The sequence below is a fragment of the Panthera tigris genome, chromosome D4 (genome assembly GCF_018350195.1).
Source record: "Panthera tigris isolate Pti1 chromosome D4, P.tigris_Pti1_mat1.1, whole genome shotgun sequence".
Classification (NCBI taxonomy): Eukaryota; Metazoa; Chordata; class Mammalia; order Carnivora; family Felidae; genus Panthera; species Panthera tigris.
The window spans coordinates 82,165,997-82,192,825 of NC_056672.1; the positions used below are offsets into that span (position 1 = coordinate 82,165,997).

The 26,829-nt window shown below is 41.9% G+C and overlaps 1 protein-coding gene across 5 annotated transcripts in view; it reads right to left on the reverse strand.

The window, feature by feature from the left end:
• DENND1A (DENN domain containing 1A) overlaps nucleotides 1-26,829 on the reverse strand; it is a 509,265-nt gene that overhangs the window by 247,168 nt on the left and 235,268 nt on the right. For all 5 annotated transcript variants that reach the window (XM_042963736.1, XM_042963734.1, XM_042963735.1 and 2 more), the window contains 3 exons: nucleotides 19,901-19,970; nucleotides 14,717-14,797; nucleotides 10,054-10,107 (listed from right to left, as the gene is read on the reverse strand). In XM_042963736.1, the coding sequence (XP_042819670.1) occupies nucleotides 10,054-10,107; nucleotides 14,717-14,797; nucleotides 19,901-19,970 (205 nt within the window). The remainder of the gene's footprint in view (nucleotides 1-10,053; nucleotides 10,108-14,716; nucleotides 14,798-19,900; nucleotides 19,971-26,829) is intronic.

The following is a 26,829-nucleotide window of genomic DNA, read 5'->3' on the forward strand; positions in this document are numbered from 1 at the left end:
TCTAACCCTCTGTGGCTCTAAATCCAGACAAAGAGGAGGGGAAGGCACCTGACAAACCTCATTTCCCCCAGGAGAAGCCCCATAATAGCTGCTTACTTCTAGCCATCCCTGCTGGCTCCTGTGCCGATCCAGGTGGCTGGGGACTTCAGGCTCACTGTGATCCACGCCCGGGGTTAGGAAGCAGGTGGGGGTTTGGGGGGATGGGCCAAGGATGGGAGGGGATATAGTGGGGCTTAGAGAAAAAGCGTCTTAGGTTCAATACCTTGGGGAAATGAGATAATCCCCAAACCAAAGAACCGACTCTAAGCTGGGTACTCCTTGGAGCCTTCGAAACAGATGCTAATCCGCCCCACGGTCTGTCATTTTATTAGTCTTTGTGACTTTCAGCTTCATACACAGTCCACATGATAAAGACTTACTGTACTGTGTCTGGAGGAGGCTTCTAAGGCAAGAGGCTTGGTTTTGCCAATGGGTCTTATTTCCTGAAATAACTCTTGCTCAGATTATTTTACCATAACGTAAACCTTTAGAATCCTCAATTGATTTTTTTTTTTTTTTAAAGAATTTAGGTTACTTTAGTTGTGTGGGATTCTTAAAAGGGAATTATAAATTTGCATTCTAAAATAATCTGTCTAAGAATTCCACAAACTCACTTAAGCAATCACATCAGAGAAGTATATTATAGGAAAGAAGGCAGGGTTTACCCAGAGGTCAACTTTTATCCCTCCTATGTGAATGGAAAAACCATTAGAATAAACAATTACCTGACAACCCTTAAGAGCAACAATGGAATTCTCTACAATCTCAGTACTTGATAATAGGCCTTCTAGTACCACCTCAACTTTGTTTATTTTTCAAAGTCACGATGAGTTCATAAATCTTTTCTATATCATGGTACATCTTTTGACAAAGTGGAGCCTGGGCAATGTTATATGTAACTGTCCATTCTAAATGCTTTTCCTGCATCATTAACCACTTGGTATGACACTGACCAGATAATTAAGACAGGTTTGTTTAATATCCCAAATGAAGGTCTATACGATTATCCATTAATCAAAAGTAAACTTCAAAACCTGGGTGCTTAAAAAAAAAAAAAAGTCCCTTATACAGCCAGTTTACAATGTTATTATTACTACCCATACCTAATATTATTGTTCCTGATCTGGGATTTCTTTTTAGTGCAGGTCAATTGTTTAAAATTTATAAAGATTTATGCTCATTTGACTATTGCCTGTATAAAATTCACTCCTACATGTGTTATCTTGATGGAGAAAAACCCTGGTGAACAATTACCTAGTGATGCTTTTTCAGTGAAAAGGAAGAAAATATTTCGACGCAGAAATTGCAGGATTAATGAGAATTAACTTCAACAGCGATCTAAAAGTGGAAAGAATTTTCTGTTTGCTTTTCATTAATGTTTTGCAGACACACTGACCCAAAAGCCAAGTGAGAAGAATTGTTATTTTCCCCTTTCCGTGGGGTGGCTGCATTGCTCACTCATTCACTCAGTCAGCCAGCCAACCATTCAGTCATTCTATAAATACATATTGACAATCTACTATGTTCTAGGTAAAGTGCTAATTACAGAGATGCAGCGACGAAAAAATACTAATCCCTCTCATTCTGGAAGGAGAAATGACATTAAACATGTTCACAAAATTAACGACAGAACTGAAACTGCCGATGAGCAATTTCTTAGAAGGGCATACATAGGAAGCCATGGAGCCTAAGGCCCAGGGCTCAGCAGCATCTCAGCGCTGGGATCAGATTGACCTGCGTGTGATGCCCGGTTTTAGCATTTATTGGCCGGCTGACTAGGGGCAAGTTACTTCAGGTCTCTGGGCTTCATTTCTTCTTCAGAGCAGGGAGATCAACCACACCACAAGCTGCTGTGAAGATCCCATGACATAACAAATACTGCCTGAACTGATCCATGGTAGGTGTTATCTCTTTCTTACATTAACCGTTCTCTGAAGCTGTCCAGAGCAACAGGATTCTCTGGTGGCAGAATTAAGTTCTATGTGCCAAAGTCCTCCCATCCTTTTCTTTGCTTATTCTCTTAAGTTCAGTATGCCCCTTAGAGGAGATAGTCAATAAATGTTTACAGAACCCCCCATGTGGTAGGCACTGGAGTCCTGGACTTCATTCCTGGCACCATTTCTAAGCTTCAAAAATCACGGTGTCAGTGGAAGCTGCTAAGACACTTGTGTGGCCAGACACACACTCCATGAAAGGAAATGATCTTCACAACCCAGAATGTTAGCAAAAACCCAGAGAAAGACAAGCCCCCAGAAGTAATGTGCCCTAGCCCGTAGCCACAACACAGACCTCAAAAGAGGTTAAGACTAGGATTGTAGGAAAGCAAAGAGAAGAAGGGAAAGAAAAGGACCATCAAAAGCTGTATCTCTCTTGCACCAAGCATTGCACTTGGAACTTTACATTCAATGCTTCATTTGTTCCTCCCATTTTTTTTTTTTTTTTTAATTACATAAGGACACTGAGGCTCCGAGAATATATGTAAGTAGTCCAAGGTCCCCAAGTGGTGGAGCCCAGTGTCGGGCTGTGTCCACAACTCATGTTCCTTCCACTACCGCAGACTATGTCATATTAACAACCCCGTGGTTACTGCTTGTTTCAATCTGCAATGCACCAATTTAGTCATTTTAAATTAATCCTTGAAAAATCACCAAGAGATTAAAATGCAAATTTCAACATGGCTAGAGCTCAGTACTGACTCTGTGTCAAAAATCACACAAATTGGTCCTACAAAAGTTCAGATTCTCCTTAGAGGAAAAGCGTTCCTGCTTCACTTCATATTTGAGACATGAAAAATAATTTTTTTCTCTTTCCTCATGAATATCAAAAGCCAACTGCAGGGAGGCAGGCTGGCATAATGAAAACAAAATGCTTGGTTTCCTTACCAACCTCAGTCACTACACCCCACTTAGGTACAGACCTTGGGCTGGTAACCTCAGGTCTGGGAGCCCCGGGTCCCTACATATAAAATGGGGCTCACGTCTACCTCTCACAGAGGAGCTGTAAGGATTTAAATGGAACCATGTATGTTAGGAGTCTGGCAGATTGTTTTTATTATTCCCGCTTAGAAACAAACAAGGCCAGCCTTTTACCGATTTGCAAAGGAGGATTTAGGGGACAATGGGTCATACACAGGGAATTGGTTCATTAGTGGCAAAACCAGCAGAGGGAATGCAAAAAAAAAAAAAAAAAAAAATTTTTTTAATGGTGGGGGCAGTGCAGACAGGAATTGGAGCTGAGGCTATGAAGAAGACAGGTTTGTTTTTTCCTCCTAACCTATTTCTAACCTTAGTTATAGCAGTTTTGAAAATTAAGAAATTATCAGAACTTTCAGGTACCTTAAATTTAAGTTCTTAAGGAATTCTCAGTCCTTAAAATTAAAAAAAACTAAAATAATGAACCTCACCTAGGCAATAATTGTTATAACATTATTTATAATAGCAAGACATCAGAGACCATCTAAACGTCTATTAGTAGGAGAGGTACAGTTAAAACACCAGAGGGACTTCCAGTAAAATACGGCAGACTAAATACACATATTTGTCTTTACTTTCTGATACCATCCCTCCCCAATAACCCCCCAGGAAAAGTCACAGTGAAATAATTTTAAAAGACGTAAACCCCAAAGAACAAGAGAAAAGACATTACTGGAAGAGAGAGGTCAAATTTTTAGAAGCCAGAAAGCAGATGTTACTAAAGAAACAGTTCTCAGGCTGGGTCATTCATCCCAAGAGACATGTGGCAATGTCTGGAGACATTTCAGCTGTCACAGCTGGAGAGGTGTGTGCTACCATCATATCACTACATGATCTCAGGAATGCTGCTAACACCCCACAACACACAAGACCATCCCACACAACAAAGAATTATCTGGCCCAACGTGCCCACAACACCAATCACAGCACCAACTGAGGTTGAAAAACTCATGGAGGGTGACTTGGAAGCTGACAAAGGGCTGAACACGAAAGCTGGGACAGAGGGACAGAGGGACAGGGCGCAAGCTCAAGCCCAATTCAGGCCACAGAACTCCAAAAAGGCTCAGGAATCAGAGACACCCAGAACCTCTGAAGGTTGGAAAAAGGGTGCCAGTGAAAATAAGATTCTTCTCTCTCAAGAGGCTCACTCTGACACCCCTCCAGCAGAAAGGCACTGAACCAGAAAATCTTGGGGACACCAGGTATAGTTAAGGACAGAGGATAAAGCATTAAATAAAAAATGGGAGGGGGACTTAAAGAACACATCCTACATATTGATATCCCATAACTCACCACCCTCCTCAGCTTCCAGAATGCTGGTAGGTGAAGCTTATGCTCACAGACACAAACAAAACTTACTAGATCTAAAGAAAAGATTCTGATACTGACATTTAAGAGCTCCCCCGTAGACCCCCTAAGTAACCAGACCTCTGATCCATCATCTACAATAAAGGCCCCAGGTAACAAGCCCCATTCATGAACACAGACCTTCCACTTAGCTTTTTAGTGCCTCAGTCTAAACAGGGCTGGACAGCCACTTGAAGAAAGCCTCTACAATCAAAGATACAGAACGAAACAGAAGAGAGAAAACATTGAAGAAAAAAACATGCAAGAAGAACAATTTTTTAAATCTATACACAATAGTCTCAAAGAGACGAGAAAAAAAAAAATATTGCACTCCTAAAACAAGATGCCATTAAACAACAAGTTATTGAACAGAACCAAAAGACTCTTCAATAAGAAGGGAAAAGAAAAGGACCATCAAAAGCCGTATCTCTCTTAGACCAAGCATTGAACTTGAAACTTTGTAATCAATTCTTCATGATATCAACAATGACAGCAGAAGAAATTCATCAGGGAGGAAAGATTCATTGGAAAAAGGAAAACTAAAAGGGAATGACAGAAACCAGAAAAGAAAATTAGAGGATCAACACAAAAGCTGAACATCCTACCATAGAGGCCCCAGAGAAACGGAAAAATAAAGAACAATTTTTTCAAAGAAATAATGTGACAACACTTCCCAGCTCTAAAGGACATGAGTTTCTAGACTGAATGAACCCACCAAGTGCCCAGCACAGCAGATAAAAATGAGCCAGAGCAAAGCAAATCGTTGTACAATTTCAGAATACCAGAGACAAATAAAGGATCCTAAAAAATAAATCAGGAACCAGAAAGGCTTACAACTTCCAAGTTTTAACAGGAAAACTAGAAGTCAACACAGTTCCATCTTCAAAATTCTGAAGGCAAACTTCCAACTCATTCCGGAGTAGGATAATCATTCTCAGTGATGGAAAGTTTCAAAATGTTGCTCCAACACAATACTTTCTGAAGAAACTACTGGAGAATGTTTCACCAGAAGGGAATAAACAGGAAGATGTGAAATCCAGAAACTCTTAATTGACAAAAAGTTGTACAAGAAAGGAAACGCAATCATAATCGAATGTCTCCTTCCGCATGCTTATTTATAAACATTATGGATTTAAAATTTTTCCTGAAGATAGAGGAAAAATGGGGGAGGGAAAACATGCAAGTGATAAAAAGGTTTTTTTTCTGGGGAGAGAGGGGCTCAGAGATGGTAAAAGACCTAAACTCTCAACTTCCATAAGAAAATTAACAGGTGATATCTGAGACAGAAAAATTAAGAGGTAGCCATATATACACATTGGTTTAAAACACGGACAGAAATACTGCAAGAAGTGGAAAGTAAGGAGAATTTGAAATTTTCATCAACAATTATGTGGTACTATATGATTTTTTAAGGCATTAATAGGCATAATTTTCATAAGAATAGTAATGCCGTTAAATTAAAAAAATCATTATTAAAAAAGGATGAAGTAAATATAAACAGGTTTTAGAATACACTAAACTAAAAAAGTGAGTTGTAAAACAATATGAATAGTATCACATTTATGTCTTAAAAAAATGTCTACAACACACCCAGGTACTCACACATACGACACTGCACATACACAGAGAAAGGCCTAAAAGGTCTGGAAGGACATACAAATTTGAGGGAGAATGGGACTAGGGGTAGGGGACGGACAACGGTAATTCATTTTCTATATGTACTTCTTACTTGTTCAATGTTTTTTATAACAAAGATATTCTGTAACAAATTTTAATGACAAGGGTAGATGTCCATAATACACTGTCATAAAAAAAAAGTTGACATAAAGGTATATATTTGGTATGATCCCCACTGTGTTTAATTATTTTTTTTTAATGTACATTTATTTTTGAGAGAGAGAGAGAGAGAGAGAGAGAGAGACAGACGTCTGTCTGTCTGTGTCTGTGTCTGTCAGACACAGAATTGAAGCAGGCTCCAGGCCCTGAGCTGTCAGCCAGAGCCTAACGCAGAACTTGAACTCACGAACTGTAAGATCATGACCTGAGCCAAAGTCGGACGCTTAACCGACTAAGCCACCCAGGTACCCCTCCCCACTATGTTTTTTAAAACGTAGCTTCTAAAACTGTTTTTTGTTGTTTTTTTTTTAAATCAAGAGGACACTTTTATCTCAAAGTATTATCTAATTCCCAACTTAAGTGGCTAGAAATAAACTTGCTATGAATAAAGCAGGAGCAGTGACCTGTGCTCTGGCCAGCCAGACACCTATCTCCCCCCGGCCATCCAGGGTCCTACAGCAACCTTGGGGCTCTAGGCTGCATAGTGTGAAAACTAGTACTATTGTAAAGAGGAAGGAAAGAAAAATTTGGAACGTGACTTTCTCTGAGATATGGGATTACAAGTGATTTTTTCTTTTGCTTTTGTATAATACATATACGTACATACCTTTCCTATGATTTGGAAGAGTTTACATAATATCTGTTCCTTAACATGCCTATACAACCACCTAAAGCTGGCACATTTGTAACAGCAGGGTGTAGAGATGGCCAAAAAAGCTTCATTAATCTTTTCAAGTTCTGGTTCTATATTCATATTTCCTGTTTCTTAGGTTGACTTCAATCACTTATATTTTTCTAGAAAATTTTCTACTGCCTGTTCCAAATTTATTGCATAATTTTAATTTTACTTTAGTTTTCTTTTCAAAAATTCAGTTTTTAAAAAGTCTTATTTTTCAATTCTACTTTAACAAAATTTTTTACCTAAACTGTAATTCATTTTTCTACTTTGGCTTTTTTATTGCTATTCATTTTCCAGCTTTTTGAGCTAAAAGTCAAATTCATTACTTTCTAAGTTTCTCATTTATAATAAAGCATTAGAAGCTATCAGTTTCCCCCTGAGGGTAGTTTTAGCTGCATCCGTTGGCTTTTTGTTGTTTGTGTTGTTACCATTAATATCTACATAATACACAACTTTAATGTTTTATCCTCTTTGACCCAGTCACTATTTCAAGTAGATGATTATTTTTAAATTTTTATTTATCATTAATTTCTAGTCTTATGCATTGCCATAAAAGAGACTGGCCTGTAAGACTTCGAGTTTCTCTCTTTAAAAGTTTTCAGTGTGATCTGGGACATAATCAATTTTTATAAATGTTTCATAGCATTTGAAAATAATCCCACGACAAACAGCCTTTTGCTATTTGTCCACAGTAAGACCCTGCTTCTTCTCTTCCACAGGATTTTTCTAGTTCTTTTTTGGGTTCTTCCAGTGTCTACTTACTGACTGCTAAGTATCCATAATCATCTCCTTTATGTTGTGGAAATTCCTGAAATTTTCTGGTGCATGGCAGCTCCCTCTGGAACTATATTTTATAGTTCTTTTGTCATTTCCATGGAATTTTTTGCGAGGTGAAAGGTAAAATTGTGGGCTCGAAGTGTAGCATAGCATATGAAGGCTCATCTCTAGAATAAGAAAGACCATTGTTTGAACTCTAATCCTACTACTTCTTTGCTGTAGAATCTTGAACATGTTACTTAAATTCTCAGGGTCTCTGTTTCCATATATAAAATAATAATTATGATAGTTAGCAACTAAGCTTGTTAAGAGTGGTAAATGAAAAAATGCAGGTAATCACTGAATACACCATTTGACAAGCAGTAGTACCCAGTAATATTAGCTATTGTTGCTGAAATGGGAATGACAGTCCAAACTTTTTACTACTTAATGTCAAACAAAAAGAAAACAGTGTTTTACACCAGAGCCTGATCATATAGATAATAAATTTTATGGATATATTTGATAGTCCCAACTGACTAAGATGTTTACCTAAGGACAATTCTATAGTCTAATAACTTCATTAATAAAGCATGGTTACTTGACACTTATAATTTATCTGTTTTACAGACAACATTTAAAAGAATTTCCTTTCTGTGCATCTGTAGTAGTTATAAAGAAATATACCACTTATTCCAGTACTTTAATAATCAAATATACACCCAAAAGAATGAAAAGCAGGGACTTGAACATCTAGATGTTTGTACACCAATGTTCACAGCAGCATTATTCACAATGGCCAAAATGTAGAAACAACTCAAGTGTCCATCAATGGATAAACAAAATGGAGAGGGCTGTTATGTCTACAGTGGAATATTACTCAGTCTTAAAGAAGAAAGTTCTGATACATGCTACAACATGGATGAACCACAAAGGCGTGATGCTAAATGAAATAAGTAAAACACAAAAGGACAAACATTCTATGGTTCTACTTAAAGGAGATACCTAATCAAATTCATAGAGAGAGAGAAAGAAAAAATAGTGGTTGCCAGGGGATGAGAGGAGAGGGTAAATGGGGAGTTGATTTTTAATGGGTACACAGTTTCAGTTGGGAAAGATGAAAAAGTCCTGGAGATGAATGCTGATGATGACTGCACAACGATGTGAATATATATACACTAATGAAATGTATACACAAATATGGTTAAAATGGTAAATTAGATATTATATATATTTTGATACAATTTTAAAAAAGTAATCAAGTGCCTACATGGTGGTGAATCTATATTTAATTCAACATAGTATTATTTACTTATTTTTAAATGTTTGTTTGTTTGTTTATTTTGAGAGAGAGAGAAAGAGAGAGAATGAATGAATGAATGAATGAATGAATTCCAGGCAGGTTCCAATGTGGAACCTGATGCAGGGCTAGATCCCATGAACCATAAGACCACAACCTAAGCCAAAATTAAGAGTCAGACACCCAAACGACTGAGGCACCCAGGTGCCCCTACATAGTACTATTTATAATCTAAGTAAAACATTTTGGAAATATGTCTTAAGGCTAGATACATAATTCATCTTGTTCAGAGGGCAAACATTAACCTCTGCTCCCTCAGACTCAAGTTCACTGCTCCAAACTCTTTAAGAGGTGGGACTGGAGGGGCCTCACACTCATACCCACAAATATTTTCTTTTACTCTCTTAAAGTGAATATAGAACCATAGTATAATTGTACTTGAGTAGACCTACCTGAATAAAAAAATCTTTACAGGTAAGTTCTTCATATAGAAGCATTTTCTTTATAAGAGAAAAACTAAAAACCATCTAAATATACAACACTAAGGGAAGAGCTAAGTAAACCACATAGCAAATGAAATACTATGCAACCACCAAATATGATTTTTATGAATAAGATAGACAAACGTTTATTCGATAGGTGATTTTAACTATGTGAAACATACATTCCCAAAAGAATAGAATGAGACATCAACATGTTAATAGGGGATTACCTTTGAGAAGTATGAGCAATGATCCCTCCTTGTCTTTACACTTTCTCTTCCTTTCAAATATTCTCTATTTGCCTTTGCTTTTGTAATGCATTATTTTTATAATGGGAAAATGTATCCTTTTACTTTATTTTAAAACTAAGTAGGGGCGCCTGGGTGGCTCAGTCAGTTAAGGGTCCAACTTTGGCTCAGGTCGTAATCTCATGGTTTGTGAGTTCGAGCCCTGTGTCGGGCTCTGTGCTGACAGCTCAGAGCCTGGAGTCTGCTTTGGATTCTGCGTCTCCCTCTCTCTCTGCCCTTCACCTACTTGTGCTCTGTCTCTCCTTCTCTCAAAATTAAATAAACATTAACAAAAATAAAATAAATTAAGTAAAAAACAAGATGAAAAACTTAACTTTTCTCCCCAAGTACTCACATTTTCAGGTATGCTGGGAAGTTCTCTGGTATCAGGCACAGTAAAATAAGAATGCTGGAAAAGAAAAGCAAATGCTATTTATTTTTGTAAACATTTGCCACAAGCACATTACTCAGAAATCCAGTAAGGGATCTGAAGATAGTTCCTTACTCAATTGAGGAAAGTTTCACTCATAGGAAACGACCACAGAATATTTTCTTTGGATAATGTTGGATTACAGCCAGACATGTTAAATCATCAGTTTGGTAGACGGAATTCTTTTCTATGAGAGATGAACATCTTTAGGAGATATAAATGAACAGCTCCACGAGGTTAAAGGCTAAATTCCCCTACAATGTTTGCACATTTCTGAACACATGAAAGCTGCAGGCTTCATAATTTATTGTTCAATGAGGCAAGTGGACTCAAGGGACCAAGTATCACTAGGTTCACTCAGCAATGGTCTTACCAACCAAACCTGCCATTTCATTTTAGCATCTGAGGTTATATCCATATACAAGCTGCGGGCAAAATCTGCCCCGAAGGCCCAAGTGATGTTAAGGACAGCTCTAACTGAAGGTCTGCTGCACTGAGATCACTACAGATGGCTAACAGTGGAGAATTCTGTCCCCTATGCAGGCTCTGCAAATAAGCCTCCTGACTTCCAGTGTAATCTCCAGCGAAGGGAGTGGGAGACTCAATGGAGCTGAAAGCCTGACCTGTTCAAAGAACTTTCAAGGAGGCATCCCCATGTATGTAACGAGCATATGTCCCTGAGTTAAATGACAACAGGCTGAACTGATGACACCTCTTCTGTGCTACTAAAGACAAGGAGGACAATGGCAAGCAGGACGGGAGAGGCTGGTGCTAGCCAATTAAAACTGGGATTGTGCAGAGGGCAGGAAAGGTCGCAGCAGAGAAGGTCAGCTTAGCCACGGCCAAAGTTCAAACCTGGACCCCCAAGTGACATTTCAGGAAGTCCCTCCCCTCCATTCTTGGATAATTGCAAAATAAGTAGGTCTCAAGAAGAATGGGTCGTATAGACTTCCTGAAATGAAAGGCTGGGTGACAACTGCAATAATGACCACAACAACAATAATAGTATAAGCGACTTGCCTGATATTCAACAGATACTGACCGTTGGATACCGCTACACGGAAGGCTTTATGTCAGGGAGTTGTATAAATGCTATCTCTAATTTCCATAACAAATTTTAAGACGATATTATCTCCATATTATAAATGGGTAAATTAAGGCTAAGGGCACACAGCTAGCAGGTAACAGAACCAGGAACTGAAACCAGGTCCAGAGAACGAGAGCTATTCTCTTCCCACTGTAACAGACTGCTATACCTACACTTTTCATGAACAAATTATAGCTAAAGCCTCTTGAATTAAAGTAAACTAAAAGGCAGAAACAAAAATTATGAAAAGACCACTTAAAAAAAAAAAAACCCTCTCTGCAAAGCATCATTCCAAAAGCTGCATGTCTGTGCCAAAATACCACCTATGAAGTCTTATAATAGAGACTATGCAGCATGAAAACTAGTTAACAATTGGGGCACCTGGGCGGCTCAGTCAGTTAACTGTCCAACTCTTGATCTTGGCTCAGGTCCTGATCCCACATTTGTGAGTTCGAGCCCCTCGAACTCTGTCAGGCTCTTAGGATTCTCTCTCTCCCTCTCTCTCTGCCCTTCCCCTGCTCACAATCTCTCTCTCTCTCTCGCTCTCTCTCTCTCAAAAATAAATAAATAAACATTTAAAAAAACACTAGTTAACATCCGATTCAATTTAACAATGAGTTGTAAAATACAAGGTTAAATTTGATGCTATGAGATACCAACTTCTATCACAAACGGCTAGGGGGAGTCCCAGGAAATGTTCAGTAATGGATGTCCACATGGTGATGGAGTGACAAAATAGTGGCTGGCACAGCAAGGGAGAAGGAACAAGGACCACAGAGTCACCATTTAATAGTTACGTGAACTTAGTCAACTTCGCTTGATAGCTCAGAACTTCAGTTTCCGAACCTGTAAATGGGAAACCTGAGGTCTCCTTCAAAACTGTTCTGAAGAATAAATGTTATACACGTGGAATGCCTAGCATTCCATACATTATATTTTAATAGAAAATTATTACTTCTCGACTGCTAATTTGCATTTGTATTTTCTCTCAATTGCCTCTACCAGACACATGGAAGTAGTCTCTTCTGGCCAAAGACACAAAGTCCAGGATTGCCATTTTCCCACATTTCAGGTTTTATAAGCTGAATGTGACTAGCCCTTCAAAATCCGAAATGCAACATGGAGAGAATTCCTCCCGAATAGGAAAGAAACAAATATCTGCCTTTACAGATGCAATGGATTGTAAATAGTGAGGCAACGCAATTCCAAAACCAAGTAGTCCCCAGGCTGTCCTTTGAGATTCTGTCTTGCTCCATCACCCATGAAATGCAGCAACCAGAGGAGGTCAGAAACATTCCTAGGAACCACTGGCACGAAACAGCTGCACCTCCTCCCCCCAACAGTTTCTCCTGCCCCTGGGATGGCTTGTCCTTGAGGTCTGGCAGCCACTCAGGGGAAGGAGTGGCCCTTCCTCCCCAGCAGCTGGTGACCCAGCCAGGCTACTCCACAGCTACCTGTCGGATGTCATTACAGACTGAAGCGGAGAGATCAAGCTGCTTGAGGAAAAGGGACAGGGACAAAGGCAAGGTTGCTTAGCTATCTGGCAATGACCCGAACAGGTTTAAAGCTCATTTCTTCATCATCTTTTCCGTGCAGTCTTCCCTTCAAGAATTTCTCTAACAAGGTTCCTTTCCTTCCTCTCTTCTATTAGAATGAACAAAAACCTCTATCAGACCAGTTTCTTCTTTGCTCCCTTTCTTTCAACACTCATGGCCTAGTGGAAAGAACATGGGCTTGGAAGTTAGCCCTGGGTTTGAAAACCCCAGTCTTCTCACTTATTAACCACACAGCCTTGGGTGAGCAAGTACCTTTTTCTCTCTAAGCCTCATCTATGAGACGAGAATGCTACTATCTGTTCTGTAGAGTTGTTTTGAGCATTAGAGATGCATACTTGGCAGAAATTAAGAACTTAACAAAATAGAAGATCTATTATTAGTTATTGGTAGTAATACTGCTTTCAATTTGATCATTAAAAAAACCCTGTGAGATATGTTTTCTTTATGAGGGCAAATACACTAACCACTGAATACCAGTGCTGCACATGGTCCTAGTGAAGCTGAACAACAAAACTTTCTATTATTTCAAAAATAAAGCTTCTTATCTACCAGACTGGTCGGTCAGTCTGTCTGTCTGTCTGTCTGTCTGTCTATCTATCTATCTATCTATCTATCTATCTATCTGTCTGTCTGTCTGTCTAAAGAAAGGCAGACTGCCACATGCAACACCTCATTTGGATGTACCTAGAGCCTTGGAAGCTTGACTACCCTATGTTCTCCTACAAATGGACCTTGAGAGCTTGTTTGGAGATTCTAGCAGGAGAGCACAGCTACTCCTATGCCCTGGACTAAAGAACGATCCTCCTCTATCAGGGGAAGGTCGTGCTCTTCGACCGAAGGCACAGCTTTGGGAGGGACACACATGGAGAGGTGAGGGAGGAAGGGGATGGGCAAAATCAGCTGGATCCTGTGATCAGCGGGATGGCAGATGTCACATCACACATCCAACACAACTTTTTAAACATTCAGATCCCACAACATAGGGAAAATAGCCCCTGGGTAATCAGTCAATAGCTGGCCAATGGGTGTCCATCTGAGAATTCTGATGAAGGTGGTGGCAAAGGTTTGACCTGGAGAATCAGAGAACTCCAGTAACTGAAATATGAAAAAGATCCCCTACACCTCTTCTGACATCTTATCCGATCAATGAGGAGCTTGGGACCCACAGGCTAAAGGTTTTAAGATCACCGAGGTCACCAGCAAAACTACAGCTAGACTGAAACTTCCCAGTGTGGAGGGTTTTCAGCTGAGCGCACCACACATCACGTAGCGTGTACTTAAAAGAGTTCAAAGAAACAATCATTCCTGTGGGCCAGGAACCATGCTAGGCTCTCTCCATTCCTGTCCTTGAGGGGCTAGTGGCCGAGACCAGAGAACAGATGTGGTGTGACTAAACACTGCAAAGCGTACAAGATGCTCGGGGCAAAGAAGAAAACCTCGTCTAAGCCTTGCGGAGAGAAGGGAGGCAAGGGGAGGATTTCTCTATAAATAAAATCCAAGGTGAGTTCTGAAGGATAAATGTGGGTTACCTTAGTTAGGAGGAGAGAGGCAGTGTTGAGGGCTCAGGGGCGACAGCATGGGCTTCAGCAAAGGGGCATGCACAGCAATGATGAGAAGGGAAGGAAAGCATGAGGCAGGGGGCTGAGGAGGCGGGAAGGGGCCAGCCGTCACATCCCAAGCCCGGCACCTGCCATCCAGGAGATGCTAGTGATGGGATGCCAACCAGGAAGAGGGGAGCCCTGGGGACACTTGGGACCCATTCCTCATGGAATCCCAAAGAAAGGGAAGAATTTTAAACTCTCTGGCCTGTCTTGAGTCCAGAGGCTTCAGAGGCAGGGCTGGGGAAGGTGCAGACAACAAAAGACGATCCTGTTCGGCTAACTCCATCTTACTGTTAATGATGAAATGGTTTCTCGGCGATCGTTCGTTTTCTGCCCCCACTTACCACGCTGAGATGAACAGACACTCCTGGGTCAGGAATGGGAAGTTTGTGCAGAGTTTCAAGAAGCTCATTCCACTGATTTTCCTGAAAGAAATAAAAAGCCTAAGTAACAAAAGCAAGGCTGGGCCCTCAGTCAGAGGCCAGCAGGGAGGTCTGGGCACACAGTGAGCTGGAGGCCCTCCTGACAGAGGGGGCTGGGGAGGTAGTGGCCGCAGCATAGAAACAGCCTTGATATTCAAGTAGGTTGGACAAAAGACACTGCTTTATGGCTCAATAGAAGAGCCAAACAGATCCTCCTACACCAAGTTTGACATTTTCTACTGAGTAAGACACCTACCATGACCGCCTTTTATGGATCATATACCATAAGCTCTCAGCAAACCTACCCTCTCAACTCCATAGCAACAACTTTTAAATGCAAACAATCCCAGCTTACAGGGCGGGGGTGGTTGGGAGAAACAACGACGACACTATAGATCTTGTCTTCATCATCATTACCCTCAATTAATTTTATTGAGTGCTCGCTGGATGTACACAGCAGCATCCAATTATGGAAAGTTAAAATGAACTACATACAACAGCATGCAATATAGTATGGTGGCTGTGCATTTTAATTAGTGAAATTGAGCCACAGAATGAAATACAAAGCAGTACAAATTATTCGATTGAGAACAGATTCACTTTTAAAATGCTCAAAAGAACACTGCTTATAGAATTATGCAAAAGCCATTTCTCCCACTCTGTGGAATTCTCTGTGCTGACAGAATAGTATTAAGCTTGCAGTTGTATCCATTTGTTACCTGTTTGATCCTCACAACTACCCCACTTCACAGATGGAAAACTGAGGCTCCGGAGGGTGCAACAACTTGGCTCAAGTCAGCCGGTTAGTAAGTTGCACAGCCAGGAGCCGCATTCAAGTTTTCTGCGTTCAAGCCCAGAGGCCTCTCCGCTGCTCTATGGCAGTCTTTGGAATAAACTTAAAGGAGAGGGAAAAGAGGATGAGTCCAGATCAAAAACCTGTTTCAGGGGCACCTGGGTGGCTCAGTCGGTTAAGCGTCTGACTTTGGCTCAGGTCATGATCTCGCGGTCCGTGAGTTCAAGCCCCATGTCAGGCTCTGTGCTGACAGCTCACCTGGAGCCTGCTTCGGATTCTGTGTCTCCCTCTCTCTCTGCCCCTCCCCGACTCACACTCTGTCTCTCAAAAATGAATAAATGTTTTAAAAAAATTTTTAAAAAACCTGTTTCATTCCGAACTCTGATAAATCGTTCCAGTCTCTCACAGATAAATGAATGTGTGCACATGCACACGTTTACTTCTGGCCTGCAAAAAATCTCGAATTTACAGAGTAATTGTAAGACAGCAACTTTTTATTTCCTGAACTATGTACAAGTGAGTTGCTGACATTATTCCCCATCATCCATATATACAAAGGACATTCTCCTGTATAACCACAATTAATCATCAAAATCAGGAAATTAATATTGATAGAACATTCCCATCTAATTCTCAGATCTCATCAAGTTTTATAAATGTGCCCATAATGTCCTTGGTTAGCAAAATAATCCAATTCAGAATCACATGTTGCCTTTAGTTGTTAGGATTCTCTGGTCTTCATCAGTCTGGAACAGTTTGAGTCTTTCTTAGATTCATAGGCACTTGACAGTGAGTCCAGTCGTTCTGTGGAATAACTCTCAATTGTTTGATGTTTTCTATTGATTCAGACTTCAATTTGTTCCATGATTGATGATGTTCCACTTTGATCATTTCATTAATTCATCTGAAGTCTCTATTATGAAGGTACTCATTTTCCCTCTGTGTTTAGCAAGCATTTTGTGGAATGATACTTTAGGTAAATATCCCATTCCTCATCAAACTTTTAATTTGTCTATTTACATACACACACACATAAGGACACACAGTTTCCTATTTTACTCAATGACTGCAATCCTTTGCTATTGCTATTTGTTTTGATGCTTGAAATTGTCCCAGATCGGACCAGTGGGAACCTATTATGTCTTTCAAGCTCACTTTTTTGGTCTTTCTGACATGTCCCCATCATGTTTTGAGCATTTCCTTTGAGCACTTTTTGGCACAAAAAGATATTCCAGGCTCATTGTATACTTTCCCTGCTCCAGCCCTGGAATTAGACATTTCTTCAGAGTTCTGGCTCCTTTTAGTGGAAAATGTTATTTAGAAACCACAATTTACACACTAGGTGTGCTCACTGCTACTTGGGTATTGCTAATCCCAGACTCTCTTAGTGGTTAGAGCCAGAGAATATACCACACACAGAGAGATCCACAATATACACATCTTTATTGATTTCTATATCTACCACATATATCAAAAGCCATAGGGTTCATACTAATGGGTCTAATTCCAATCCAACATAGGAATCCTTCTAGTTTCCTTCCTTTTCATATTTGTAACTAAATTCCACAGAAGTGAACAACCGATCCTATTTTCTTAATATACTTACTAATTTGTACGTAACCTATCTTTTACAGCTGACCCTATCCACCCAGGGGCCCTTCTTTCCCTGCTTGAATATGGCTATCCAGTGCTAGGCCACCACTGTTCACTCTTTCCCAACAAAAAAGCCCTCCCCACCCTGGGTTCCAACCCTCCAGTGCTGGGCCACTGCCGTCTCCTTTCCTTTGTGGATCCCTCTAGATCCTCCCAGCATTCGGATATCTGCTGCCAAGCCACTGCCACCACTATCCCACGTAATGAACCGTTTCATCCCTCAGGCTCCAACACTCTCAACCAGGCTGTTCTCTGGCTCAGATGCCCTCTTCAACCCCTGCCAACTCTTCCACAGGGATGCCCTCCATGCCCCATCCACAGTCTGATAACCAAAAATAACCAAAAAGGGTCAGCGACCCAGACAGACACCCTCATCATGTAGCTGAGGTTCCAACACTCCACTCTGAGCCATCATGGTCACCAGCCACACCTAAGCCCCCCAGCTGAAGCCTAACTTCCTAGTGACTTTTGGATTTGGGGAGGGGATTCTGTTCTTTTAATAAAAGCTCTTCCTCCCCGTTCTAATCTGATAACCCATGGCTTGCCGACAAGTAAGCCAGTTGTACACAGATTCCCTTTCATCTGTGTCATAATTCCTTTAACCAGAAAGAATTTAACAGAAAGAGTATTAGGTACAGTGGAAAGAGACTCCACTAAAACACATCACTGATCTCAACTCTTCACTCCAAGAGGCAGGGTCCTTCCTGGGGCAATGGCCCAGAGGACTGGTACACCAATTTTACAGGGCAATAATCCTATCTTCTCCTACGTGTGGGTTGTGCACACCCAATCTTTCCTGTATCACAGGACATGTTTTTAAAAGTCCATTATGTTTTGACTGGAGCATGAATATGGAAGAAAAAAAATTACATGAGTCAGTCTCCAATTCTAAGACTGTTAAGAGCTTACATGTGATGCCATTCTATTTACTAAAGACATCTTTCAAATCTGAGTGAAAACCTGAATGTTTGAGTGAAGTGAATTGTGAACAGAAATCGATGAAGAGACCCAAGATGGCCTCTGAATTCATTCATTAAAGAATAAATCACTTCCTGTGTGACAGAATTCCCTGATACCTAAGCACCCTTTCAGAGTCATTGCTATTAGTTATTCCTTCTGTTTACTGTGGCCTCTGGAATATATTGCTGGCGAGTAAATCTAACTTGAAGGAAAGATTTGATTACACACACGATTTCTACTTTTTCTCCAAAACGGCATTTCCTAAAGTATGTTCCAGGCAACACTAGTATCTCAGAATATTATTATTTGTCATGGAATAAAAAGGGTTTGGGGCCAAACAGGATGGGAAGCAGTGAGTAACATACATTTCTCCACTGCAGGACCTTCTCAGAACCACCAGGACATGAATCTTAAGGAGACAAAAATGAAACACAACGTTCCCTCTCCCCAACCGCAGTATTAGTGAACTACGGCACCTTTTTGCATGGACCATTTCTCAGAACTAATGTTCTGTAGAAAGTATGGGGGGGAAAAATTTCTGTAGCATTGAATAATAACGTATCACCAATTAAAAAATCTTACGCCACTTACAAAAAGGAATATATAAGAGGTTAGATATATGGACAAACATCCAACTCACTAATAATCAAAGAAATGCAATGAAAACAGTGGGACTATTCACTTATCAGATAAACAGTGAATTCAACCAACGATACTGGTGAGAGCTTGGTGACCAGGCATTCCTGTATGTTGGCAGCAAAGGGTATCTATTAAGAAACTGGTACAATTCTTTTGGAAAACAGTTTGGCAAATAGTTTTTAAATGTTTATGTGCATTGCCCTTAAAAGGACCCATCTGAGATTCTCCTCTTAAGTAAATAATCCAAAATGAAGGAAATGCCTTATATTCAAAGATGCTAATGGCTGATGGCTTACGCGGCGGGGGGCGGGGGGGGGATCCCAAGTAATAAAAACTCCCAACAGTAGGGAAATGCTTCCAAGGTCCATAATAAAATGCCATGCAGCCATGAAAAATATTCACAATGTTTTTACTAGCATGGGGAAATGCTTCTGTCGTATTGCACCTGAAAACTGTGAGCTATGAAAGTCTAAACACAGCTCCCGTCGACCCTTCACATCCATAGAAGACCTTCAGCCTATCATTTCTTCCAGAAGTACAATAAGGTACAGGTAACTTTTTAAGTAATTCCAAGACCCTTAGAGAAGTTACTGAAAGAGCACAACAAAGCCTTATGGAAATGGGAACTTGGGACAGGTGGCTAGGTCACTTGCCAGTTAAGTGTTTTATTCACAGATCCGAGCCCTGCAAGCATGACATGAGCAATTCAAATTCAGCAAAATTATAATTTAATACATGTCATGAACTTTAAGGGCTGCTTGGGAATATCAGATATTGTGAATATTAACTCTGAATGCTAAAGGTCTATTTATTTTTTAACTCAAAAAGCAAAGGAAGAAACATCTCCAAATACTAGCGATTCTTATTTTAGGGAGGGTGGTTAGGGGGACATATTAGGAGTCATTTTCTCTTCCTTCCTAGTTCCCGAATTTCCCAAACATTCTATAATGGGCATGCATTACTTTTTGGTAAACATTTTGGTGACACATAAGACATGTATTACTTTAATAATCAAAATTTTAAAGTTACTTGCTAAAAAGAATAAAATATAAGGTAAATACCTGGCCTTTTGTCGTGTAATCCGCCAAGATGTTAAGCAGCTTATAAAATACTTCGAACCAGGGGAGATAGCTGTGGAAAGAAGGGCAGAAACACGAACTATTAGTATGCAGGTCAAAAACTTTAACCAGGAGCTAATGCAAGACTGGTAGGTTTCAGATTTTCTTCTACATCCTGAAAGAGGCTTCCCGTCATAGGTTCCTGGAAACACAGACTAGTAGAATGCTAATTATTTCTGGGATTTTAAAAAATTGTCTATGTAAGGTAGAGGATTGAATGTCCATTATAAATTATTCCCATGCCTCAGAGCTAGAACAGGTTCACAGAGAAGAAATTCAAAGCAGACTCTGCTATCAGGAACCATCTCTGAATAGGCCCCCAGGCCTCTCCCACCACACTCGCCCTTTCCAGGAAAGCCTCTAATCAAGTGCCCGTGACTGGACACACACGGACACACAAGCAAACACACAGCACTTCCCCTGCTACTTTGGTGTCCCAAAGGCCCCACGAGCCCGAAACCAGTCATAACATTAAATCAGACGTTGCACCTGTACCGCATGCCCTCCATACTTACTGCAGGACCAGTTCTAATACTGTCCCCACTGGCCTCCGCTGGGTCCTCACCATGCTGCTCCTTCACTCTGAGGACAGTCTGGTCCTGACCTGACTCTACCCTCTGTGGGGCTTCAAGAATGCTCCTTCCAAAATGCACATCTAAGTGGCACGCTGACCCAGCTCCTGCAGTGGTGCCCCATCACTACCGGACTTTTTAGGTTAATGTTGGAGACTCTTCACTGTCAGGTCCTCGACTATCTCTCTGGCTGCCCTCTCCACCTCCCCACATGCACTCTTCTCTCACTGCAGCCTCCCTCTGAGAATGGCCAGGCATCCTGAAACCTGCCCGAGCTTGCAGACACTTGGCCCTTCCCTCCCTCTGACCTTCATGGTCTACTCTAGCAGGTTTCCACTCACCCTCCTGATGTTCCCCCTTGCACGTCCCGTTCCCACCCCTGATGTCCTAATTCCCTCTTCTCTGTGCTGCCCGGTCACATGCATATTCCCGTTATAACATTCCACACGCCATTTGGCACTCAATGGCCTGTCTGTCTTGCTAACACACTGTGCACGGACAGGAAGGATCGCATCTTTCTTCACTTTGTCTTTCCAGGGCCAAGCATGGAGCCCAGCGCTTGGTGTTGACTGAACAAACAGAACTATACAAAGACTACGAGCAAAAAGCACGTTAATGTTACAGAATTGTTGTTGAACGATCCGCCCCCCCCCCTCCCCGCTTCCCAAGAAGCGTTGTCACTTCATTGAAATGGCTTTGTTTTCCATATGAGACTTCCAAAGCGACAGAGAGTCAAAGGAGGAGAGTGGCGTACCAGGCAAGCTCTTGCTGTCCTGCTCACGTCCGCCCTGCTTAGCTCACAGGGTCTGTTCCTGATAGAGCTGGACGCGCAGAGAGCGCTGATCCTGCCGGCGGAGGGAACTCAGCACCCCGTACAGATTACCAGCTGTACGGCCGAGGGTAATAGATGAAGTGAGAGGCAATCCAGGGGACAGATAAAGTGCACAGTTCTCCATCATTAACGTCTGTCTGAAGCCAGCACATGCTACTGTAAAATTTAAGTAGCTTATCAAAATATACTGATAAGCAACTTAACTTTTCACTTCTATGACAGTATTATCACTTCTGTTAATATGTTTCAATCAGCCCTGGCAGCTGCATATTGACTATTACACAGCAAATGACTGCTGCCACTTTACGCAGCATTTACTTTGGCAGAGCAATGTAAACATTCAAGAGGGATTAGGGAGGAGATAAGTTTCTCCCTTCCTATTCTGTTAAATAAACCTCGGCTGAGTTAAAAGCCATTATAGTGGGAACAATAAATCCCCTCAGACGAAAACTCTTGCCCAGATGAGAGGACTCTTAGTAAACAAATTCAACCAAGGCTTACAATTTTTTTTTTTTTATCCCTTGAAAGAAAAAATGCCACTAGTTAAATCCAGCAACTCCAAGTCAGGAAGGAAGGAGGGGGGGCGGGGGTAGGAAAGGAAGAAGAGAAAATATTTTCTCGCAAGGAAACCACGGCCTCAAGTAAATGAGAGAAAAGCTGAAGTCATTTTAGGAATGCTTGATGAAGCGATGGGGCAGGCCGGATTCTCTGGGAAGTCAGGACTGCAGTATACGTGCAAGAGGCTTTTGCCGCTAGGTTCAGCTGATCAACTAGCACGGGACGTGCTCCGCTGCTAGGGGACGTGGCCAGGCAGCACCCAGCTTCCCACGCTGGGCCTCCACCTCACCGAATCAATTCTTCTTGGCTACACTAAGCAGAACCCTCAGTCCTGGGAGGTTTTGCAGTTACCCTGGAGATCAGCCATTTCTTTCTCCCTCTGGCCTGACCGGACACAACTGTTCCCCACATGTTGTCCCCTGTTCACTGACAGATGAATATCCAGTGATGGCAGTGTTAAGGTCCTGAAACCAAAACCCAGCTGTCTTCTTCTTCAAAGGATCCCTCTTTTCCCCTGTTGGGAGGCCAGGGTTCACAGCTGAACTTTATCCAGTGGCGTTTCCTGTATCGCTTCATTAGTGCTGGCACAACGGCTTTGCATGGCCTGCGAGGTTGCAGGTGAGGATATGGAGACCCTCCACTCCATTCTGTGCGTGTCTGTCATCATGGAGTAAACACTACTTCCCGGTCCAGAGACAGGAAACAAACACTCCATTACACTGTTCGTCCCTAGACATCTAAAGCAGTTCCAAACATCCCTGGGCCTGCTCTGCTTGCTACCTTTATGCAACTGCTCGAGTCTGCGATGCAGAGCATCACTGTGCGGTGGGCTCAGTCCAAGGCCAGGGCACAATCGCCAGAGGACAAAGGGTCCCTGTATTCAGGAAGGCCATGGTCCTAGTAGGGAAGAGAGACGTACACAACAAAATAGTTTGGGTAGGGGGAGCTGGAATTCTTTTCCCAGGGCTTTATTTAGCTCACACTTTGGATCAATTTATAAAGCTATCATAACCAACCAGCAGAGCCTCGATGGGACAAAGCCAAAACAGGACAAGCTCGCTTCCAAGGCACTGGCCATGATCCATGCTTCTCTCACCAAACTGTGGCTCAGGTAACTGTCCCTGAGGCTCTGCCGTCACTCCCTGGCCTAACAGTCAAATGGACAACAGGCTCTTGTTTTGTGTGAAGCAATACAGAGCCTTAAACTTGAGAATTCAGGTAGTAGCCGAGTATTCCTACATACACGGCCTCACTGACATGGGGCCATCACAGGCCCTGGTAGGATGTGCAGGGGTAGGTTCCAGAGACCGTGCTTAGAGTCAAATGGCCCACAGTAAAAATCACCTGTAAAAGTCCTTAAATTGCCCCCACCATAGAGCAGACATGGTTTTGTAGACACCAAGTAGCCGGCCTGAGTTTGGGGGACACGGTGAATGAAAACTCTGTTCCAATCTGTCAGCTTGGAGAGCTGCTTACCCTCCGGCTGAACTCAGGAACCAAGTCCAACTGAGGACAGATGACTTACTTTTCTAATCTCGCTCCACTGAATGGACTGTCAGGATAATCGTTCCCACTGTTTTGTGTGTGTACACGTGTCTAAGTGACCTTGTGTAAGTGTATGTATGATGGGATTCCACGCCAGTGTCGTTAAGCATTTAGATAGAAAGCCATCACAAATTTGAAACAGCTCTCCCCACATCTCTTGCTAATAGTTCAGTTCAGAGACATCAGACGAGCTCAAACAAGGCAGGGGTGTGCGTGATAGGGAGCAACAGAGGCAGCCACTGACCAAGGTGAGGAAGGTGGCCACCTGAGAGAGCAAAAGCTGTGAGCAGGAGGTCAGAGTTCAAGCGTGAGGAGGAGGGGAAGGAGGAGAGCCTCCTTCAGGGGCAACCCGGCACAGAGTGCTGGGGTCTGAGTGGGGTGAGGAGGGTTCCCTGGCAAGGGAAAGCCAGGGCTCCAGCAAGATAAGAGGAGCATCCACACAGAAGGTGGCCTGGCTTGGAATGTCAGCACTCAAGAGGGGGTAAAGATTTAAGTAGGGGCAAAGGCCTGGTACTGGTAGGAAAGCATCTAGGTCAAGAGAAAGAGGTTGGCTAGACTGGTATTGGAACCTAAGAGGAGCGAAAAAAGCATCTGGAAGGCAGTTCAGTGTGGGGTGGCAGAGCCTAACTGGGTAGGAGGGCTTCCATGAAGGGTGGTGAGGCAGAGTCCAAGCAGTCGAGAAGAATGTCTACGGTAGGAGGAGGCGGCAGTGCCTCAGAGGTCAGAGTCCAAACAGAATAGCCCTGCCTAAGATGTCAGAGTCCAAGTGGGGTGAGGAGGGCGGCCACGGAGGAAAGGACCTGCAGCGGAGCGAGTCCGATCAAGTATGTAAATGCATAATGGAAACCATTACTACTATCAGAGAAGAGAGTTACAAGTATGGACCAGGAAAAAACAAGAATGAACCTATGGTGTCACGTTGGAATTCGATGAAACTGTGTGAAATCATGGAGACAGATAAAATGAGCAGAAAGACAAATGTATGTGTGTATATAATGTGCATATACACCTTATATGTACATATATTCTCTAGCTCTAGCCACTGAGGGGGCACGGAAGCAGAGACACCCCAATTACGATGAGCATGCTTAGTGTCCAGGTCTTGGTTTCTAAGGACCATCTGCCACAAAAAGGAACCAGAGCTCCTTGAAGAAATGTCTGACTTCAAGGCTGGGGCTGGGAAATATCTTGTTGTACTAGAAAAAAGGCAGTGCTCAACACATGATCAGGACATGCCGACAGGACACAAAAGCCAGTTGGGGGAGGGGGGTTCTGGCTGACAAAATCTGTGACAATCTGAGCACCAAAACAAATTATGATAGAAAGAGATAATAGAACAATAAATAAATTAGGAAATCGTGAGTCTGGGCTAATAGGAATAAATGAATTGAAAGTTTGATGAGGATGAGAGAAGATGAGGATATTCACAATACACTTTTGAACTACAAAGGGAAAAAGAAGGAAAAAGCCTGGGAGACATGACCTCAATCAAGTAACGGGATGAACTGAACTGGTGTATCAACTGGCAGAATGCAATGAAACAGGACAGAATACTTCCATCACGTTCTAGGCACGGAAGGAAGAAAAATCAGATAAATCCAAATTGAGGGACCTTCTACAAGCTAACAGCCAAATGTCAAGTTCACAGAAGTGTAGGAAATGTTGAGGAGCTCTTCCAGAGTAAGACAACGAGAGAGGCACGAAACTAAATGCAACACGTGATTCTAACTACAGCTTGCGTCTCCACGTATACAGGTGGTCCAAGTATTACACGGCAGCACTGTATCAAAACCAATACTAATTTCCTGATTGTGATGATTATAATGTAGTTATGTAAAAGAATGTGTCCTTTTTAAAAAATACACTAAGGTATTTGGGGGCTACTGGGTATTATTTTGGCAACATCTCTCATATGGAGCATTTGTGTTGTATTCACAACTTTTCTGTATGTTATTGTTTCAAAATTGTAATAAAATGGAGAGGAGAGAATCGAAAAGGTCTTTTGTATCATCAGAAATACTGTAAGTAGGGGCACCTGGGTGGCTCTGTTGGTTAAGTGTCCAGTTTCAGTTCAGGACATGATCTCAGGGTTGGTGAGTTCAAGCCCCGCATCAGGCTCTGCACTGACAGTGTGAAGCCTGCCTGGGATATCCATCCTTCCGTCCTTCCATCCTTCCGTTCCTTCTTTCCTTCCTTCCTTCTCTTTCTTTCTCTCTCTCTCTCAAAATAAACAAACTTTTTAAAAACATAGCATACGTAGACCAATTAGAGCATACAGAATAATAATATGAGCTAGGAAAATAAAAAATCTAAAACCATGGCTATCGGGAGGAGCATGCAATAGAGAGAACAGCTGCTTGCAATGGGGGAAGTCAATCCCCAGGGCACAGAGAAGGTTGAGCAACAGCTAAGTTTTCAAGAAGTCGTTCTCCATGTATGGGAGGAAGGCTGGCAGGGGCGGGGATAAAGAGCATTAGAGACAGAAAAAAATCTCAAGAGCCATGACTCTCAGCCTTGTCCCTCAGGGCCCGATTGGAGACCTGTGCGCAGCTGGAGGAGCCAGAGAGAAGGGGGTGCTGGCTGCAGGACCCAAGGCAAGGTACGGGTCAAAAAAGCCAGACTCCAGAGGGCCTGTCACATGCCGAACTGATGGGCCTCCCCTTCATCCCTTCATTCTGTTATCACTGGGAAACCAAAGCGACAATTAAAGAGAAGTAACAGTCTGAGGACGAGTATTTAGAACTAGGTGGAGAGTGATGGTTTCCCCCTCGGCACGGTCCAGTGGATCTCAGCCTGCCCAGATCATGTCCACTTTGTTACCCGAAAGTCTTTGATAATCTAGTTATATACCTAATTTTTAAGACAATCAAGAGGATGTTTGGGCTCTAATATAAATAATAAAAAGTACTTTATAATAAAATTTTAACATTTAAACACCGAGACACCATTATATTAGAAATACAATGAAGTAGCACCTCCCTGAGCACTCTACAGCTGCTTTAACTGACGTCTGGAATGAACTTAACGCTAAAAAGAGTGACACAATTGAATTGAATACGCTCTTCAATTTTTCTCAGTGATTTCCACTGCCTAAGGAGTTTGTAAAACTCCACGTTGGGTACTTGAAGAGAAGAGACATATCCCTCTTTTCCCCTGTTTCCTGTCAGATGTTGCCAAGATTCATCGGATGACAAAGCATCCTTTGGTTAAGGCTATCTGGCATTCAGTATCTAAAGTTTTCAAAAAACCACCCCCGGCCCACAATTAAGGAAAAAAAAAAAAAATGCAGAGCAGCGCGGCATGTGCTGGAGAGTAATAACCCTGGGTCAATCTCCGTTCTGAAACTTTCTAGCTGTGCCGCCTCA